Genomic DNA, 21,200 nt, shown 5'->3' on the forward strand with positions numbered 1-21,200 from the left:
TCTAGACTTCATGGACATGTCAAGTTAGATACAGTACTTACCTAACTTGACATGTCTAATCATAAATACTAAATAATCATAAATACCCTTAAGGGTATTTATGATTAGGTTGAGTGTTATGTTAGGCTTAATTTTTTAAATTAATGTTGCTAGTATAGGTTATGTACATGTTGAAAAAAGAACAACTTGACCTGAAAGGAAATAAAATGAGCCTTGAGTATAAACGTACACCAAAATATATGCTGCTAGGCTGGGGTAGGTTTATCTAGCCATAATATCTTACTATTGCATGCTCTTAACCCCAAAAATAAGTAACATAATAAGCAGATTTTTTATTAGTACATTTAGTTTGTACATGCTATGATCACAGTTGCGTGGATGAGATTTGAATGTGCAATTTTATTTTTTTTAATGGCTGATTGGAAACAAACTTTTTTTTTTTTATATATTTGAGTATAACAATTGCATTATTGCTTCTCTGATGTTGAGCAAGTATTAAATTATCGTGTTGGAGCAGCATTGTCATGTTAAGTTACATTCCATTCACCTGAAAAAAGTTTAGGAGAAACACCCTTCACCATGATTAATAACTTGTATTGATTAGGTAATGTTTGGCTAGGTAACATTGTTTGCTGATCATAGTAGTAGTATATATTATTACAATGTTTATACTGCTATGATCACATTAGGGTGATCGTTCTCTATACAAATGTCCTTTGGTATTCAATGCTCATACTCTGTTAGGTAAGGCTGTATAGATAGTTTTGTGCCAGCACCATATTTCACTCAACAGAATACAAGATTTTTATTGTGTAGATAACACAACATTGGCTTAAGTATCCAACACTAAGATTATTGCCTAGGTAGCAGTATAGTAAATATATTATAATATTAGTACCTGTGTTTTATTAAGGGGGTTGGATATTTACCTTATACAGTACAAAATTAGCCTTGTTTAGCCTTGAGAATTCTTAAAGGATATTTTACACGTTTCCTTTGAGATTTTGTTTGTAAATGCTTTGCATGTTGCATTGCCATTCCAATAGCAATTATATATTTGCCACAAATATTTGGGGTTTAAATAGGATTGTGTAGAGTTAAGTTTGTAAAAAAAATCTTTGCCACCCCCTTCCCCACCCCCAAAATTGTAAAAAAAAATCACTATTAATTCCGAAAACTTATAGCTTCTACTGTTAGTGACGGATTGCTGTTGGTTGTATACTCTAAATTGCATTTAATCTTCTGCTGCTTGCTGTCTATTGTCAACTATCATGTCTGAAGGTTTATGTTTCTTACATTTCCAAACAAATATCCTCACCTAACCTTTTTTGACGTCACATAATTAAATTATTTATGGCACCTTTAATGAATTTGATGAGAGCTTACTTTGATTTATTTTTCTGCAAATTTGTTTAGCCTATTTAACTAGGATTTTGTGAAAATGTACATATGAAATACTTTTCCCTTTAAGAATATTTAAGTACAACATGGGTGTGGAGCTTCAGTGTAAAATGTTCCTTGAAAACCTAGAATATTACTGCTTATAAAGCCATAATTTTATTTAAAAGAAAAATTTGATAACTGGAAAATCAAAAACATGGTGATCTATCAAAAAAAATAACTTGTTCAAAACTTTTGTGAAAAAGTGGCACCTAAACTCTCATCACATCTAATTCAGTTCACGTGTAGTATTAAAATTGTTGCATGATATCTTAGGTAGGATATACTGGTGGCTATTATAAAAGCATTTCCTTATTGAATACGTAGTCGTGAGTTTAATTTTAAAAGACAAGCTTTTTTTCCTTTGTAGTGTGATTTTTAAATTTCTAAAATGTATAGAATTACTGATTTGTGGACACAATTGTGAATATTGTTGTCAGTACTGTACTGTATTTGCAATATAGCCTTTCAGGCTAGGTGGCTTTGATCATTTCTTTACTGATTTTGATATGTAGCAATTTTTAGCCCCACACACATACAAAATATGGTTCTCTTTAATGTACAGTAATTCATTTTCTTTCTAAACTGCAATGATCTAAATCTTCAAACAGATATGATTGCAATGATTGTTTGCATAACCTCATTGATAAGATAAAATATGAAAATTATTTTTTGAAAATATAATTACCAATTTACAGTACAGTACTTTAATTCTACTGCACTTTAAATGGGCAAAGAAATTTATCTAAAAATTACTGAAATTGCCCATTATTAGAATGCTGCTATCTACAGGTAGTTCATTGAGTAATGTATTTATTTTACTAAACATAAGTTGAGCTGCTTACATATTAGTGACCTAATCCTGGCCAGTGTACAGCTTTAAGGTCATAGCTTCAGGTTTTAGGGTGGAGCTTGGAAGTTGCTAAAATCTTCAACTGGGTTTGTTGTAGATTCACATACTGTACATGAAATTCAAAAGTTATTAATTGCATATTTTAATTGGTGATGGCTTTCAATATGTATGAGTAAACTAATAAAAAATTAGTGTCATCAGTTCAATTAATTTATTAATTTAGCATTGTAAAAGGATAAGGCAGCTAGATTTTTCCTGTTGATTTTTAACATTTAAGTATTTGCCTGCACTCAATGCTACTATGTGTAAACAAAATGGCTTTTATTGATTTGCAGTACACACTTTGTTTTTTTAAGTAACCAAGTGTGCAAATTTATTTACTCAACATTGGCATTGTTTTTTTAAGTAACCAAGTGTGCAAATTTATTTACTCAGCATTGGCATAAAACATATCAGAATTATCCTATCTAGGTTATATTTCCTACTGACTAGGCCAGAGACAAAAATACTTCTAAGCATATGGAAAAAGAATATACATATTAGGAATTAAACAAGGTTGGGAAGGCTTGTAGAACTTTGAACATATTTGTTGGTATGGTTCTGGTACTTGGCTATGCATGTATACAGTATTGGATTTTCTCAGTGTTCCAAGAAAGATATGGATGTAGTATTTTAATGGTTACAATGGTTTAAAAACTGTCAGGCTGTCTAAGGGATAAATTCTTGTAATCAACATTAGCATGCATTTGTAGCAAAACAGATTCTCACTAATGTGTTGGGAGTAATAGATTGATTTTAGTGCTAGGAGATGGTAGTGAGTTTTTTTTTTTTTTCAAGAATTGTAATTGGTGAAAAGCTAGTAAACAGTTTTAGATTACCGTTTTCTAAGGGTAAATGAATTGTGGACTGACTCAAGATGAAAGTGCTGTTATGGTTTAGATGCATAAAGTTGTATGAACATGGTAAGGTAGTACAAGCCAAGAGAAGAGAATGGTGCGTTCTTCACATTTTTTAAAATTTTGGATTTGACAAGAAATTACAGAATGCGTTTATTATCTTTTTAAGATAATGCATTTGTTAAATGTACTCATTGAGCAAATGTAAGTGCACTTGTATTAAGTGCAAGCTAATATGCTATAATTAGGCATTCCAATGCTAGAGTTGAAATCATGATTTATAATAAAATACAATAAATATAGTTATAAAAGGGGTTTATGCCTACATAGTAATTAGAGCTATGTCTTTTAATCTTCTTTGAACTTGTTCATGAATGAAAAGGATTGCCATTTTTTTTCAAGTTAACTTAAATTGATTTAGTTAAAATGACTTATAGTTTTGATTTTAGTACAGTACAGTACTTTCATAAGTGAGCTATGTAATATTTCTTGTTATTTAGTTATTCTTTTAAGATAACGGATTCCAAATTTGTCTATAACACTTTGATGCATATTCTTAGTTGAGCCAGCAATTATAATGAATTAGTTTATTAAATTTTGTTAATACCGTACATGTGTGTTATATGATAAGGAATATTTTCCATCAAGTAAATTACTGTATAGTTATTAAGTTGAAATTTCGAGTACTTTCTAGGTTTGCTGATAGTTATTACAAAGTACAAAGTGCTGATAACAATGTATAGAAACACAATTTTAACATTTTGCCTATAAGGCAATATGTTACAGTATGCACAAATAAAATGTACTCAAATGTAGGTTTGCTTGTATATATGATAGGGGGGGGGTAGAGGGATGCAGGTGTGGGGGGTGAATGTATGTGCATGTTTGTGTGTGGGGCTTAGGTTTCCTTGTGTATTTAGACAAGAATGCACACACAGTTGGGGGGGGGGGGTGTTAAACGATTCCAAAACTGCAAATACGTTATTACTGGTATTTCTCTTTTAATGAGGTTTCATAATAGTACAAAACAGTAGCCTATTGTACTTAAGTTATTAATAATTTTCAAATAAAAAGTAAATTCTCTGGATAAACTTGAATGGAATTCTTAAAATTTATTGGTGAACTTGCTTGTAAAGTTGCTGTACAGTATATTATTTGTGGATATTATACAGTACTTTTTCATGCCATCGTATGTATGCTAGCAATTCTTTAAATTTTACTTACTATTTCCCAATTAAAAAAAAAAGGAATAATGTTACAAAAGCTGGATCTAGATTTTAGATTTTGTTAATTTAATGTATACATTGTACTGTCTTACTTGGTTCTAGACGTATTGTACTCGCCTATTAAAAATTAAGAGCTAAGAAATTAATTTTAGTTAAACTTTTAAGTCATATTTGTGTGCCTTTGTATGACATTTTTTTCATGAATATCTATAGAATAAACTGCTACATCAGATGGGCAAATGAAGTACAAAACAAGTTTTTTGGGGATAATTGTTTCCTGTGTGTGTGAGTGTGACATACACATTTGTCACTGGCTTTCAGCATGTTAATTAACATTGTTTGAAATTCATCAGAAGTACTGTTTACAGGGCTATTGATACATTAGGCGTAGTGATTTTTCAATATTTCAGGTTGTGTAAAAAAAATTTGAAAATAATAATGCATTTTGTTGGCTACAAAATATTAATGAAGTCCGATCCAGTTATCTGTAGTCAGTTTTGATCGAAAAGTACAAACCAGACTGTTTTACTAGTTCATTCTGTTGCTATTTTTTCCATTAAGGTCTACTTTGTTAGTTGTATTTTATTTATTTTAGTAATATTGTTCAACATTAAAGTCCACATTTTTGCCTATTGTCAGTAAATGTATCACATGTACTGTATTTGGTTGATAAACAAAACCTATAATACAGTACAGTATTTTTTCTGAGGGGAGCCCCTTCGGCTCTCTGGAGCTATTGGGCTAGTGTGTGATATAATAGACCGGGGCGTTAGTCTATGGAGTGAGACCTACTGGGGACCATGAGCCAGAACCTGTCCCCTTCAGAGAGGTTGCAGGGAGCAGTGGCTCTGGAAAACTTCCTTTGTGCTGGGGGTTTTCCTTAATTGCTATTGACCAGGGTTAGACACCCAGAAAGGTAGGCACAACAAAACAAACCCCCACATAATAAAATTACAACTAAAAACAAAAGAGAGGTAGAACTCCCTCAAATCCTAAGGAAACAAGCAAACACCACACTCCACTGCCGCACTGCTCATCCGCACAGCCCTCCTCTCCCATATAGATAGGGAGATGCCAAGACCACGCCGACATGAAGAGGGTCAACGACATTTGGGAATCCATACGTCCAGCAGAGCCAACGGAAGGGTCGGTGTCGACACTCCTTTCTGTGGACTGAGGAATGAACCAAGACAGGCTATCCATGAAGATGTTGGATCCCCCCCCCCCCTGAGCCACTCGAAGCGATCAGCCCCAAAGAGGCAAGGACCAAAGAGAACTCCTACAGTTCAGCCAATGAACCACCGGAGAACAGTCCAAATGGAGCCGGATGGTTGAACCCAAAGCGACCTGAACCCTCCAAAGCTAAAGCCGAACTGCTCCAAACACCTGCACCGTGCTGTGAGCCCGACGGAAGGATGTACCCCATCGCCCCTGGCCGGCCAAGTGAGCACTGGTCACAAAACCCCAGCCGAGAGACTAAACCCAACGCCAGACCTCTCCGACTGCGAGGATGTTGTGGTGGACGCCTTTTGGCAGGGATTATCTTTACCTCTTTTGCTTCGGGTTCTGGCTCGGTTGGAGTTGTACCAAGGGAGAGTACTCCTCGTGACCCCTTGGTGGCTGACCCAGCCTTGGTTTCGGGCGCTGCTTGCTCGGTGTGCAAACCCGGGATGTTTCCTGCGGCTCCGCCTCTTCCAGCGGGTCGGACCAGTCTGATACATGGCTGGTTCAGTCAGTCTTCTCCTCTGCTCTTTGCATTTGTTTTTTTTTGACATGGGTTTATCACCATTTGTATGGTGATCAGGTGGCTATATTGGTGTCCCACCTGAGAGCTTCGTCTCAGCGACAGTATGAAATTTCCTGGCGTTCTTTCCGCCATTTTCTCTCTTTTAGTAGGTAGTCTTCTATTTCTGATCAGGTTGTCTTGTTCTTTTTGTCTTGGCTTTTTCAGAACCATCATTTGATGCCTATTACTGCCGACTTGTATTGTGCAGCATTGGCAGAGCTGCTCCAGCTTGCGTTTGGAGTGTATGTCTCTTCTGCCCTATTCTGTAAGCTTTCTTGTGCTTTGTTTCACCTCTGGCTTGCTCATGCGCCGCCCGAGTCATCCTGGTCCTTGGACATGGTGCTCTCCTCGGTTTGTGGTTCCAAGTTTTTTTCTAAGGCTCTGTTTCTGTTGGCATTGGCCTTTGGGGGTCGAGTTGGTGAGCTGCAAGCTCTCCTCCGGCACGGTGGTTTCTGCTTTTTCAGTCCTGGTGGTCAGTTTGTTCAGTTGCAGCCTTCTTCTTTTCTGGTGAAGAACAAGACAGCTGCTTTCTGGAGGGGTCCTTGGATCATTGATGCTTGATTGGGGGTGCATCGTGTTGTCTGGTTGCAGCTCTCCACCGTTATCTGCGTGCTTCAGTGGCTGGAGATGTGCTTTGGGTTGATCCGGTTTCCCTAGTTCCATGTTCCAGGGCTCGGGTTTCCCAGGGTTAAGTCTAGCCAGCCAGCCTGTGATCTATCCTTGTGCCCATGATGTTAGGAAGTTTGTGGCATTGGGTGCCATGTTTGGCAACATGTCTTGCCAGCATTGAATGTAATGAAATGCTATTTTCTAGGTGAGCCCTGGAGGCTCCCTGGCAACCTTCCCTCCCTCCAGTCAGCATTTTTTGCGCTTTTATACTTAGCTTCTGAACTGGAGTGCTGGGTAGCCGGGGAGGGGAAGGCTGCTCGGATGAGAGGTGCAGCAGTGGAGTGTGATGTTTGTTTCCTTGGAATTGGAGGTAGTTCTACCTTTCTTTTCAGTTTTTAGTTGTAATTTTCTTACCATGTGAGGTTGGTTTTGTTATGCCTACCTTTTTGGTTGCCTAACCCCGATTAGTGGCAGATAAGAAAAACCCCTACCACGGTTTTTTTTCCAGGGCCATTGCTCTGCAACCTCTCTGTGGGGGGCTAGGTTCTGGTTTATGGTCCCCGGTAGGTCGAACTCCAAAGACTAATGCCCTGGTCTAATATATCACACATTAGTCAGATAGCTCCAGGGAGCTTCCAGGGCTCACCCAGAAAATTGCGTTTCATTACATTCATTGCTGGTTTTTAGTTTAATGGTAATATGCATGTACTGTATTAATTTCTTCATTTATATTTCTATTTTATTTGTTATGGCAGTTTGATTTATTAGCATTGGGTGTATCTTAAATTTTAAGCTTCTGTCTCATCTCATGGTTCTCAGCGTTTTGAACAGAATTTATGAACATCACTGATGTTTGATAAAATATTTACTCTTAAATACAATCAGTGTTAATGAGATATATATAATACCTTGAAGTATATTACTTAGTGAGGGTCAATATAATATGTTATATATTAATTGAAGTATTTTAGACATTATTAAGGTATTTTTAAACAAATCTAGTAATTATGTATTTCGTTAGATGTTGTCATTTCATTCATTGAAATGACACCATAAATTTTGGGTTTAGGGGTGGTACAGAGAATAGTAGAGAGTTAAGACATTTTCTGCTTGCTATCTTTTTCTAGAAGAATTCATGATAATGAATATTTTTGTGCATTTGGGATCATTTAAATCTTATTTGTCAAGTATGCCCTTTGAGGCAGTGTTAGTTTTCACTTTGGTTTAAGCCAGTTTCTGGAGTATAACCATATCTCCTCCAACTTCTCATAAAATCCTAACCGGATTACCAATATTGAGCTAAATAAAGGAGATGTGCCGTAATATCTCACCGAGTGCAGTAGTGGCTGCAGATCCAGGAGTGAGTTGACTAGCAAATAATGTTCCTATCCTTGCGCTGAATTAGCAACTTATCTCTGCTCATGGATCTAATCCATAATAAAAATCTGATACTAGCTACTTACTATACTTGACATTTTTTTTAGAAAGACATTGCTGCATACTAGTACTTTACCTGGTTTGTATATAAAGAAAATTGGCTGTGTAGAGTGTAACCTGTGGAACTAGACTAATGTGTAGCCTTTGGGTTTAAGAGTGTCCTCAAAAATTTAACTTTCTTTTATGCTCCTCCATCTGCTGGGTTATTGCTTAGTTTGTGCATGTGCATGTTCCCTTCTTAATCTATTAAACACTGATACTTTAGTCATGGATTAGGTTAGAGCTTAGGTTTGGCCTTGGGCTTTTGTGTTTTTGTAGTCCGTATTATTTTGTGTACAGTACAATTCTGTACTACTATAAAATTTGGCTGGGAGCTAGCAATTAAATTTCTAAATTTTAATGGCATTCTTTTTTCTTAATACACCTCAGGGAACAGTTAGATGAATATTTCGACTTTAATGTACCTATATAATCTGTACAAAAAACTTATTGTCGGAAATATACTGGACAATTCTCTGCATTAATCTATTGTGTAAATTGTGATGTGTATTCTACTGTAATGCTTAAATACAGTACAGTGCTGCACATTTCAGATTTTGCAGCATAAAGGCTTTTGTAAATGTAAAGTTAATAGTCTCTTCACTGTTATATTGGTGTAAAATACATGCAGAAGTTAACTATGCTGTGTCTTTAGTGCTACACTTTCTGTACAGTACAGTTGCACCTCGACTTACGATTGCCCCTACTTACGATAATTTCGAGTTACGATGTAAATTTCATCGAAAAATGCGACTCGACTTACGATATTTGTTGGTACACTTTCGGGTCGACCGAGCACGTGGTTCCTGGTCACGTGGCCGACCTGCCTCAGTTTACTACAGCTGCCCGCTTAGTGACGATCGCGCCTATAAGAAATTTTGCTTTTGTGGTGATTTTTTGCATTTTGAACATTGAAATAATTATTATATATCAAGCCATGAGTCCCAAGAAAGTCAGTGGTAAGGCTCAACATATGAGTTCCCATGTAAGGATGACCATAGAGCAGAAACAAGAGATCATTCGTAAATACAGTATGAAGATGGTGTGTGTGTTGTTGGAAAATGTTAAAACGAAGGGAAAAACAAATGTCTCTTGACAAATTTGTAGTGAGACAAACAAGCACTGAACCACAACCAGGTCCTAGTGGTATTCAGGCAAAACGTAGGAGAGAGTACCCCAGAGAAAACATCACTGCCTTATGTGATAATGGAAGGGGACTCCCCTTTCAAACAGTAACAACTCTCCTCCTACTCCCCCCCCCCCATCCCCCCATCACCATCTTCCATATACTGTACCATCAAGAGCCCTCCATAAAGGTAAGATAAACTTAGGTACTGTATTGCAGTTAGAAAAAAACATTGTATTCAGTATAAAATGTATTTGTATGTTAATATTTTGGAGGGTGGGGAACAGATTAATTCAAATCCCTTTATTTCTTATGGGAAAAATCGCTTCGACTTACGATATTTCGACTTACGATCCGTCTCTGGGAACGGATTAGCATCGTAAGTCGAGGCCCCATTGTATGTGATTGGACCAAAAACTGTTAGTGGCTGTATTGAGTAAACACAGGGGGCATTTGGATATGTCAAAGAAATGCTCTCAAGTCTCTATATGAGCTTTACCAAGCCTCATTTATTTTTTAAATATTAAATTTTTGTATTTTCTTGATAAATACTATCTATAATTTTTATTTGCAAAACTGACACTGGTAAACAAAAATATCATTAGTCATATTAGCTTGTATATCAGAGTTGCTATATTTTTTTTAAGTGCTCAATCTTTACAATGCAGAAATTATTTAAAAGAATGACATAACGACTGATGAATGTTCAGGTTTTGTAAATTATATAGTAAGTACTACTGTACTAGATATTACAGCTAACTCATAGTTAAGAGCACCTTTGAACAAAATAAACATTAAATTATATTTCCAGTGGACCGTAATTTTAAGAAATCTTCTGTATAATTCCCTTGGGGTGTCCTTTAAAATTTAAAGTTTAACAATGCTTGACTAAAAAAAAAAAAAAGTGAGAATGTGAGAAATCATGCATATCCCTGCTTTGGCTCTTAGGTTCTGTAATCTGTGCACCAGGGTATGGTTATAATCCCTCTACATAAGCCTGTAATTGGTGAAGGGATGCCATATATGATTAGTGATTTTATATGATATACCTTACCTAATCATATTTTTCATAACTTGTCCAAATTTTCAGTGGTACATTAAAAAGAGTTTTGCCCATAGCCATTGGCAAAGGAATGACAAAAGGTAATTATCGTATTTAAGGAATGAAAAGTTATGACATAGTAGGATAGGCTAAAACAAGAATATCTAAAATTTTAGATAGATGTTATGTAGAAAATTACTAAGTTAAGGAAGGTTGAATTTTGAGAACACATTAACCAAGTTGATACATATATATGTACTTAGCAGTTAATATGTGGTGATGGTGTCTTTTTCTTATAGCACCTGGTCCTCCTGGCCCCCCCGGCCCACCTACGGGTCCGGGGGGACCCCCAGGACCAGCTGGTCCCCCGGTGCCCCGCCCCTTGACGTTACCTCCTGGGCCTACTCCTGCCCCAGGACCAATCACCACAATTGTGCCACAAGCTGCTGGTACACCTGCAGTGGCCACTGGAACTGGCATTACTGCACTTTTACCACCAGAGCTACCAAGTAAGTGAGAGAGCAAATAGAAGTTATTGTAATTAATTTAAGTCTCAGGTTGGAATTTAATTTACTTGGGTTGGTTAATGTGCAATGCTTATGCCAGTAAATTTTTTGTGCAATGCAGTACAGCAGTACTACTGTATGCAGTTAAGACTACTATATACAGTAATAATTTTTCCCATGTGGAGTCAATTGTGCAAGCCCCAAAAATTCTTCTCTTTACAAAATAAAGGTTAAATGTAATAATTTTTCCCATGAATAAACAGTGCAGGAAGTACTATACAGTACATAAAATGCTAAGGACTATGAACTGTTAATAATTTATATTTTTATCTAAAAGCATTTGTAGCACCAAGGCGGCCTAACCTTGGCCGTGAAGGGCGGCCAATCACTTTACGGGCCAACCACTTCCAAATATCTATGCCCAGAGGCTACATTCACCACTACGATGTAAGCATTCAACCTGATAAGTGCCCCCGGAAAGTCAACAGAGAGATTATTGAAACGATGGTCCATGCCTTTCCTAGAATCTTTGGCAGCTTAAAGGTAAGATCTTTCAGAATATTAATTTAGCTACTGTATTTATACAATTGTTAATGAAAGATTAGCTAAATCATATTTGCATTTGCATGTTAATCAAAGCTGATACGAACATTTAAATTTACAGTAGGCCTACTGCCCAATGGAAGCATATTCTAGTTACACAAAGTACTTTTCAGAAATTGGGGAAGATTTGGGAGTAGACAACACCAACACAAACTCTTGAAGTTATTGTAATGTGGAAGCACATACACCTAGGATAGTGTTAGCAGCATGCACAAAACTGGGAAACAAATGAGTGGCTTTAAACAAACTGGAGATACAGTACTCTTCTCTTTCAATTAGGAAATAATGTGAAGACCATTGGGAACACAACAGATAAACTATTTCTGAGGCAACACATTACTAAACAAAATAAAAAGATGGAAGATCCTACCAGCTGCTCTTGATTATTACTTGCCCAAAATGAGGTGGATGTTGAGAAAAGAAAATATGAACTACAACTGGGAGCTAATGAGCATTATAGTAAACTAAAGTGAGCTATAGAGCTAAAAGCATTATAGTATTTTATTATGCTATAATTGTCAAACTGAGAGGAGACCAAACAAAGAATGGATTACAAAGGGTAAGGGACTACCTTCTGGAAATCCTGTAGAAAAAACTAATATCAAAAGAAAAACATCAAATGAAAAAGCATCTAATATAATAATGTAGAGAAAGGCCCAAAATGTGTGGTTTAATATGCAATGCAGACCCCCCACCCCTCAAGGGGTTTTGCTGTGACATGGTGAGTTGGCTCATGTACAACCCTCTGGGGCTGGTGGGGGTTGCCTGCCCCTCACTGGGTGTTTAGTACGTGCAAAAAAACCATATAGGGTACCTGTTCAGGTCATTGGACCATTTACCAGCATGTAATCTGCACCTTGTGAATGCAAAAATGACACTTTAAAAACAGATTTGCAGCATGGCAGTGTCTGATTTGAGAACTAAGCTATGAGGTCAAAAGAGGAGCAACTGTGCACTTATGCTTTTATGAATGCCTCTGTTCGTAAATTTAATTAACGATTAATTCAAATTGTTTCAAGAATTTGAAGAATCTAGCATTTTTCAATAATCGGAATTGGTATGGGAATCTAGAGAAATTTGTCAATATTTCTGAATCTTAAAATTGATCTTTTTAACATTTAATAACAATCTTTTTTTTTGTTTCTGGTAATAATTAAAATTGTTTCAATTATGATCATTGACAGTCAAGTAATAAAATTTTATGTGAACAAATGGTTAAATTTTGTATTGCAGTGTAAATTGTATATAACATGTATACCTGTGATGGGTAATGGATTGTTTTCAGTGTTTCTTATGTTTTGTAAATTAAGGATTACTTTTGAGTAAAAAGGAATTAGTTATGCTTTAATTGAGCTAGTGTTGCACTATTAATTTCATTCACAATGAAACCAGAATGGTGTGTTGTATCAATGACAATTATTTTGAGACAATAGGAATGACTTGAACCAGCATTCTGGCGATTCTCAGACATCAACCATAAACTGACTTGGCCATGATGGGCTAAAAGTGGACTAACCCAGAACTCTAGTGAATTCACTGGGAGGGTCTGGAGGCCCAGAACCAGAACCCAACCAGGATTTTACAGTCGACCTACCCACACTCTCTCACTCTGGGCTGCGGTAGTGGTGTTCACACTCTTACACCTCACTCAGATCACAATGAAATCAAAATGGAGGGATGTATCAATGAAAATAATTTTGAGGCAATGGCCTTAACTGACTTTTCAAGGAGACAGTTAAGGCAGTTGTCTGGGATTCACCAGAATGCTAGTCCAAGTCACTCCATTGCCTCAAAATTATTTTCATTAACGTTATTTGAAATAAGATGACACATTTGATTTGATTGTATTGTACACAATTGAAGCATGCATATCCACATGTATAATGGAATGTTTTCACTTTAAAGGTTTCTTCCAGAAGATTAAGTTGGATTTACCAATTGTTTTCTATTCAAAAATCAATATTATATATTACTATTGTACATTTACCATGCTTATAATGTAAATCGTAAATTTTCCAAACTAAAATACAAAAATGTTTCAGAAAATTAAATATCCAATTATATTTTTTAAAAGATTTGGAATTTCATAATTGTATTGGAATTTGTATAGAAATAGTTAGAATTTTCAGTATTGTCTCACTATTAAAAACCAAATGACACAATTCAGACACAAAATACATTAGATTATAAAATCTATGGGTCAGGGCATAATGAGCTAGACCTTACTCTGTGTTGTCACTTGATAGGCAAATATTATCACCACGTTAAACACGGTAACCAAAACAATAAAACCACAATTATCACAAAAACCACATCAGCCATAACCACCATTAATTAAATCAGTACACTAAAAGTCACTTTAATCCCAATTACATACACAACCTCAACTGCAAACAACCAGTACATTCACTCTGCTCATTACTTCATTACATTGGCCTGTATTCATTTATAGCACATTGTGATCATTGTACCCCTGTACTCAATACACTGCCCTGTTTGTATCCGGGAATAGATTGGCTTTGTGATACTATTCTCGGTCATCCTTGGGCAATTTTAACATACTGTACCTAGTTTTGCCTTATTTTCTATACCACATAATGAAATGTACTGTAGTTTATATTCAATGCATATCTTTATCTTGATTTTCAGCCTGTCTTTGATGGTAGAAGTAATTTGTATACAAGAGATCCTCTACCTATTGGTAATGAGAAGATGGAATTAGAGGTGGGTGCTATATATACATCTATTGATTTTGTATGATAATGGCCTACACTGAAAACATAAGTAAGAAATATTTGGCTCACATTGGTCTTAACAAAATTATTATTGATATATGTTGGCGAGGCTATCTTATTTGAGCGAAGAAGCACTATTTTAAAGATAAAACCGATTTCATGTGATAAAGCACAGAGGCTAATACGGGTGATATTGGTGCAATATGTCCTTGCTCAGGTGTGTTAGGGGAACATATCGGTGGGATTTTTACCCACTGTAAGAATTTTTCACAATTCTTTTCATAATTATCCTAATATACGTGCATTTAGTGGTGTTCATTTGTAGCAGTAATGACCGATATATAGCTGTGTCACATGCATTTATCCATAAGTTCCATTACTGTTTAATATTAAGTTGGCTATATAGAATTTTTTTTATTACATCCCAATTATGTGACTAGAACACCTTCACATTTAATATGGGATTACTATTCAAAGCATAACAAATTCAGTAATGAGACTGGTTTGCTCATTCACTTTAAAATTTGTCAGAATGATTTAATGTTAGATTGTAGTGCAAGAATTTACATGTATAGCATTCATAGTATGATGGTGTAAGTGATTTCCAATTTTTTCTTTACATGTATAGCATTCATAGTATGATGGTGTAAGTGATTTCCAATTTTTTCCAGGTAACATTACCCGGGGAGGGACGAGACAGAGTCTTCAAAGTAGCAATGAAGTGGTTAGCACAAGTAAATCTTTACACCCTGGAAGAAGCTCTTGAAGGGCGTACTCGAACAATACCTTACGATGCCATACAGGTACCTTCAACGATTGTCATTTGTGGTTTTGAGCTTGTACAGCACTTAATTTTCCTCGTGTATATTTAGTCAACATTGTTTTTCTTTGCTATTCTTACCTTAGTGTTTCATTTAGCATTCCTATGTAGTGTTCAATCTTCCACTTTTGTACATCTTAGTTTAATCTTGCTTTAAATTTGTTTGTTTCTCTACTTCATAAATATGTATTTTACATAATACATTAGAATAAAGTGGCTGGTACATTGAAAACCCTTGTTGGAAAAAACCCAAGAGAATACCTGGATTGTACCTGATCTGGGATTCTGGGAGTTCTACTCTCCAAGCCCGGCTCCACAGGCCCACATATCCACCACAACCCGTTGGTCCAGCACTTCTTGAAGAAAACTATCTAAGTTTTCTCTTTACGGTGTCCACCTTTGTTCCGTCAAGATTTCTAATACATATACTCGCTGGGAGGGTGTTGAACAACCGTGGACCTCTGATGTTTATACAGTGTTCTCTGATTGTGGCTATGGCACCCTTGGTCGTTCCACACCAAATCATCACAGCTCTCAACCTGACCGTCTCAGATTTACATTAAATTTGGTAGGATGTGTATGAAAGTATTTCACAGCATCTTTGCTTACAAGCTCAAACAAATTAATACTGTAACTCACAACTTTGCTTCTAATTGAAGTAGAACCTTCAAGTTGGGCTTGTTCTAAGCTAAGGAAACATTGTTTTCATTAAAAATAGTTTTATCATTAAATATATACATATATATATATTTTTTCAAGATATCACATGACCTTTGACGTTATATATTAAATATGTGTATCATAATTTGGATTTTTTTAATTTTTACATTCTCTTATTGGTGTAAATTTCATTTTGGGATGACTTTTTGCAACAGGAGAAAAACAATTATAAAGAATAGGTGTGCAGTAGTTAAACACTTCTTGCACCAAACATGTATTAGGCACATCAGTTGATGAAGAAAGAACACAAACTTTGCCTGTGTGTCAACAAGATATAATGGAGAATGACAAATTGCTACACAGATGGCTTGAAACTAGGCAAATATCTGGAACTTGAACGCTTCATGCTTTCATGCCAGAAACGGGGAATGAATTAATAATATAGATTTTCTGGAAAATCAACTAATGAAGTGCAGCAAACAAATACCCCACATGAGACAGTCTTTGGAAGTAATAAAAGGTTTTATGACATGCATCTGAAATGATTCCTGGTTGTAAGGTTGTTGTGAATGTGAATGCAATGTCAAAGGAGGTTTTGATCAGTTTCCTACATCTCAATGGAAATCCATTGAGATTTCCATCCCCCATTGTGTGTGTATCCTCACCAGCCATATTGAACATTCCCAATGAACCAGGTGAACTTATACAGTAACTGCTGCAGACACTCGATGCTCAGAAGTGCTACAGAGAAGGCACTATTTATGATGGCAAGTTTTACTCAAAATTATATAATGGGTTTGTCTCCAACATGGTTATTTCCATAAGCAATTGCTTAGGTATTTCCTTAAATGTGAAGTATGCTACTTTTGTGATATTTTACTCATGTTCCCAAAGCCATCCCAAATGGAACTTGTACCAGACAGAGAATCCATTTAACTGTATAACATGTATATTTTCCTGAAAAATTAAAGATACACGTTCTATATTCAAGGTCAAAGGTAGCATCATGTAATGTTGAAGAAAAAGGGAATTATCAGGAAAAAGCTTTAAGCCATTACAACTATATAGCACATGGAAGGGATCAGGATAAGGATTTGGGGTGGAACAGTGGAAAGGAATGGTGCCCAACCACTTGGACAGTCTGGGGTTGAACGCCAGCCTGCGTGAATCGAGACTATCGCTCTATCTTGAGATTATCTTGATGATTTCGGGGCCTAGCGTCCCTGTGGCCTTTTTGTTACACACACCCCCCAGGAAGCAGCCCATAGCAGCTGTCTAACTCCCAGGTACCTATTTATTGCTAGGTAGTAGGGCCATCAGGGTGAAAGAAACATTTTGCCCATTTGTGTCTGCCTCCATCGGGGATCCAACCCGGAACCTCAGGACTATGAATCTGAAGCGCTGTCCACACAGCTGTGAGGCGCTCTACCGTAATGTTATATAATGTTGAAATTAAAAAAATTCAATATTAACTGTAAAACTATTTTAATGAAAGCAATGTTTCCTTGGCTTCAAAACAAGTTCAACATTTAAGGATCTACCTAAATTATAAGCAAAGTTATGAATTTTTTTTTTGTTGAGCTTGTAAGCAAAAATGTTGTATATTTTTCACATTGGCAACCCTAATGTATGAATATCGTGCATCACTAAGTGCTAGTCTGTTGCTCACTAAATCCTGAATATAATTTTTCCCACAAGTTCATTTTCTTAAAGGAACACAAGGTCCTGTTTCATGTAGATGCAATAAACTGCAGCTATGTTCTGTGAACATCGTAACCAGCATTTGGTTCACTAGTTTCTGAACCTTGTACAGTGTTTTAAGTCAAGATTATTTATGATAGTCATTAAACAATTGTAGTTATTAATTTTGTCATTATTAAGTGATGCTGTGGGTACGAGCTGTCTGGCAGTGCTGTGAACTGCTGTTGCACGGCCTACTGTCACTGTCATCTCAGTTCCAAGATGGCATCTGTTTACTGGAGTGCTGAGGAAGCAGATGTGAGCACTATATACCCGTATAAGTTTTAAATTTTATGCGGAACTTTTTAAACCTCACTAAACGTGTTTCACAGCTTCTGGATAATTAGGAAGAGCATCCCTGATTGTGTTGTGGGGTTGAAGGGTTAAGCATGATTTTCCATTTCGGAAGCCGCGTTGTGGCTCTGTTATAAAATTTACCCTCGCCAAATATTCTACAGTCCTTTTTCTGATGATTTTTTTTGTTGCATGGAATAAATGTTGATAATATGGGTCAGTAGTTTAGTGCTTCATGTCTGTCCCCTTTCTTGAATATTGGGTTTATTACATTGGATTGGGTTTTTTTCAGATTTCCTGTAGCACTCCTATTTCAAGTGTAATGTTAACACTATAGTTAATGGGTAACACTAAGATTCCTGCACCTTCCTTCAGGAACCATGGTGATATCTGGTCTGGTCCTACTGTATGTGTTACAGTTCCTCCAGGTATCTTTCTACCTCTTATACTTTTAACTTCAGTTCTGTCTAGTGTTGTTTTTGGTTGTCTGTTGGCACCCGTACTTGCACACCAATCTGATTGTGTATGTATGTGTTTGTACAGTGTATATATATATATATTTTTTTTTCCTACAGGCTTTAGATGTAGTCATGCGCCACTTGCCATCTATGACTTATACCCCTGTTGGAAGGTCATTTTTCTCTGCCCCGGATGGTTACTACCACCCGTTAGGTGGTGGTCGGGAGGTGTGGTTTGGATTTCACCAAAGTGTACGACCATCTCAGTGGAAGATGATGCTCAATATTGATGGTAATTACATACTGAACTGTGTTGTTCATTCATGTTTTATTTGCAGTACATTGGAAGTTGTCAAACAATATGCAATTAGTCTACAGTATTTGGAAATATTTTGCTTCAGAAGTTGATTACAGTACTTCATTTTCTCTTATTAAGGCTTGGCCTGTAATTATTTTATTGCCCACTTGGTGTTCTACCACTTTCTGCAAATGTTTTTCATACTTGTTTTATCGTTAATGTTTTTACATAATCTAATTTTCCATGATTATTTTGTAAAATTTTTGAATATTACTTCATTATAAAGGCACTTTTTTTGTAAATTATTTATCTACTAATTAATGATAACATAAATTCCATGCCAAATTCTCTGGGAATGCACCAAATATCAGTATTGTTTATAACAAAAAATGTAGTGGAAATATTCCTGAACCTTTTAGGTGGGAGGGAAGGAGGGGGTTTGGAGCTTTAGACACTTAATTTTTGGTATGGCACTTAATCTTAGCAATTTTAACAATTTTCATATGATGTGTGTGGGCTTTGAGAACTTACAATGCCCTGCAGTTTTTAACGGCCAGTATTGAAGCAATTTTTTCATTATAATTAAGCCTGTCATGTAACATCTTGAAAAATGTCAATCGGTAAACACAACAATTTTCATATGACTAATAGGAACATTCGGTAAATTCCAAGGTTGAAGGTTAGGTTGTCTTTTGTCAAACAAAAACTCCTTGATACTTCTACCCGCCAGTATAAAATACATTGTGGATGGTGTTTGGGTGTGGTTGCATGTTATATATATGCTTTCCTAGTTGTGCCCACAGTGAGTGAGATCTAACTCTAGAGCCTTGCATATGAGTATTTTTGTACATTTCTGTCTCGTATATATGTAACTGACACCTATGCTTCCATGTTCTATTGTTCATGGATAATACTAAATGTATCTTCTTTGTCAATTCCCTTCAGCTTTGTGTGTTGTGATCATATCATATTTTCCCATATTAGATTTAGTTGTGTGCTCATAACTTATCCCTTTAATCTCTTAATATTTGTCTCATGTCATATCTTAACATCTTAAATTTTTATCTTGTGCTATACCATGTGCGAATTCCACGCTAGAGTTGCATATTCTGCAGAGACTGGCCCTCGCATTCTCTGTGTATAATATTCCTGTGCGTTGTGGACTTACCTACAGCGGGAATGAAAACTATCTCTTTAGGCTCAGCCTTCTAACTTTTTGTATGGTGTGTTTAAACATATTTTGATATTCTGTTGTATTTGCTTTTGAAGCAGTGGCTGTTGTATTTGCTCTTGAAGCAGTGGCTGTTGTATTTGCTCTTGAAGCAGTGGCTGTTGTATTTGCTCTTGAAGCAGTGGCTGTTGTATTTGCTCTTGAAGCAGTGGCTGTTGTATTTGCTCTTGAAGCAGTGGCTGTTGTATTTGCTCTTGAAGCAGTGGCTGTTGTATTTGCTCTTGAAGCAGTGGCTGTTGTATTTGTTCTTGAAGCAGTGGCTGTTGTATTTGCTCTTGAAGCAGTGGCTGTTGTATTTGCTCTTGGAGCAGTGGATGAAGGTGGTTTCAGTGTCTATTTATTCATTTGCTCATCACTATTATTAAATAGTGACCTTGCTTGGCACAATTAAGCTTTAATGAATACTAAAAATCTTGTGTAAAAAAAGTAGGAACTTTTTGTTAAATTTCTATAATTGTTGAATTTAATACAATTCCTTTTCATTACAGGTAATTTGATTTGGTATGCATACAGTATGTATTTGGATCATTGTGAATATTTTATAGTATACACTCTATACTATAAATCTATGATACTATACTATATACTCGCAATCTATGATCCCTAATGAGGGTGATTTTTCTTTGTAAACCTGTAAGCCTCATTTCACTTAACTTGGTGCCTGCTCATAAAATATATAATACTGTATTAAGTCAAATATGCATTTGTGTTTCAGTATCTGCAACAGCGTTTTACAAAGCTCAAGCGGTAATAGAATTTATGTGTGAAGTGTTGGATATACGAGAAATTGGTGAACAACGTAAACCTCTAACAGATTCTCAACGTGTAAAGTTCACTAAGGAAATTAAGGGATTAAAGGTAAAATAAGCTATTCTAATATCAGTATTAATATAATTAAGTTTTGCACTTTAGTAACATGCAACAAAGATTTTACTACATTGTATTTTATTCCATTTATATACAGCAAGTTTGCATGTAAATTGTCATACTCTATGGTAAGGCCATACTCTTTCTATATGACCATATATAGAGTATGACTGTAAATCATATGGTCATACTCTTTACATAAACTTTCAATTTATCTTTAGTAAAAGTTACCAATTATAATATAGTGGGGATGCCTTTATTTACAAGTTGTATGTGTTCTTAGAAAACCTCATGTAAATTCAAATTTCATGAATCTGACATGTTGATATGTAAATGGTACAAATCTGTCTTTTTCCCTTTTGTTTCATAGTAATTACCAGAGAATAAAGCAGGCCTTAATATTTTGTAAGGGTGAAGTTATACCCTTTTCGTATTTGTTGGTCATGTGAACAATTAGTAGTAGATACATGGTGCACTTGCTGTGCAACCAACCAGTTGTGCAACATTGTTGGGAGCTTGGTATTTGTAACTCAT

At 35.9% G+C, this 21,200-nt stretch overlaps 1 protein-coding gene across 4 annotated transcripts in view; it reads left to right on the forward strand.

Annotated features, from left to right (window-relative positions):
• AGO1 (protein argonaute-2) overlaps window positions 1–21,200 on the forward strand; it is a 50,476-nt gene that overhangs the window by 3,094 nt on the left and 26,182 nt on the right. For 3 of the 4 annotated variants that reach the window (XM_045759492.2, XM_069316295.1, XM_069316294.1), the window contains exons 2-7: window positions 10,754–10,963; window positions 11,298–11,503; window positions 14,213–14,287; window positions 14,970–15,101; window positions 18,388–18,562; window positions 20,515–20,657. In XM_045759492.2, the coding sequence (XP_045615448.1) occupies window positions 10,754–10,963; window positions 11,298–11,503; window positions 14,213–14,287; window positions 14,970–15,101; window positions 18,388–18,562; window positions 20,515–20,657 (941 nt within the window). Of the gene's footprint in view, window positions 1–10,502; window positions 10,556–10,753; window positions 10,964–11,297; window positions 11,504–14,212; window positions 14,288–14,969; window positions 15,102–18,387; window positions 18,563–20,514; window positions 20,658–21,200 lie in introns of all 4 variants that reach the window. The other variant, XM_045759493.2, reaches the window with a different exon arrangement.

Source organism: Procambarus clarkii, chromosome 83 (genome assembly GCF_040958095.1).
Source record: "Procambarus clarkii isolate CNS0578487 chromosome 83, FALCON_Pclarkii_2.0, whole genome shotgun sequence".
NCBI classification, from domain to species: domain Eukaryota; kingdom Metazoa; phylum Arthropoda; class Malacostraca; order Decapoda; family Cambaridae; genus Procambarus; species Procambarus clarkii.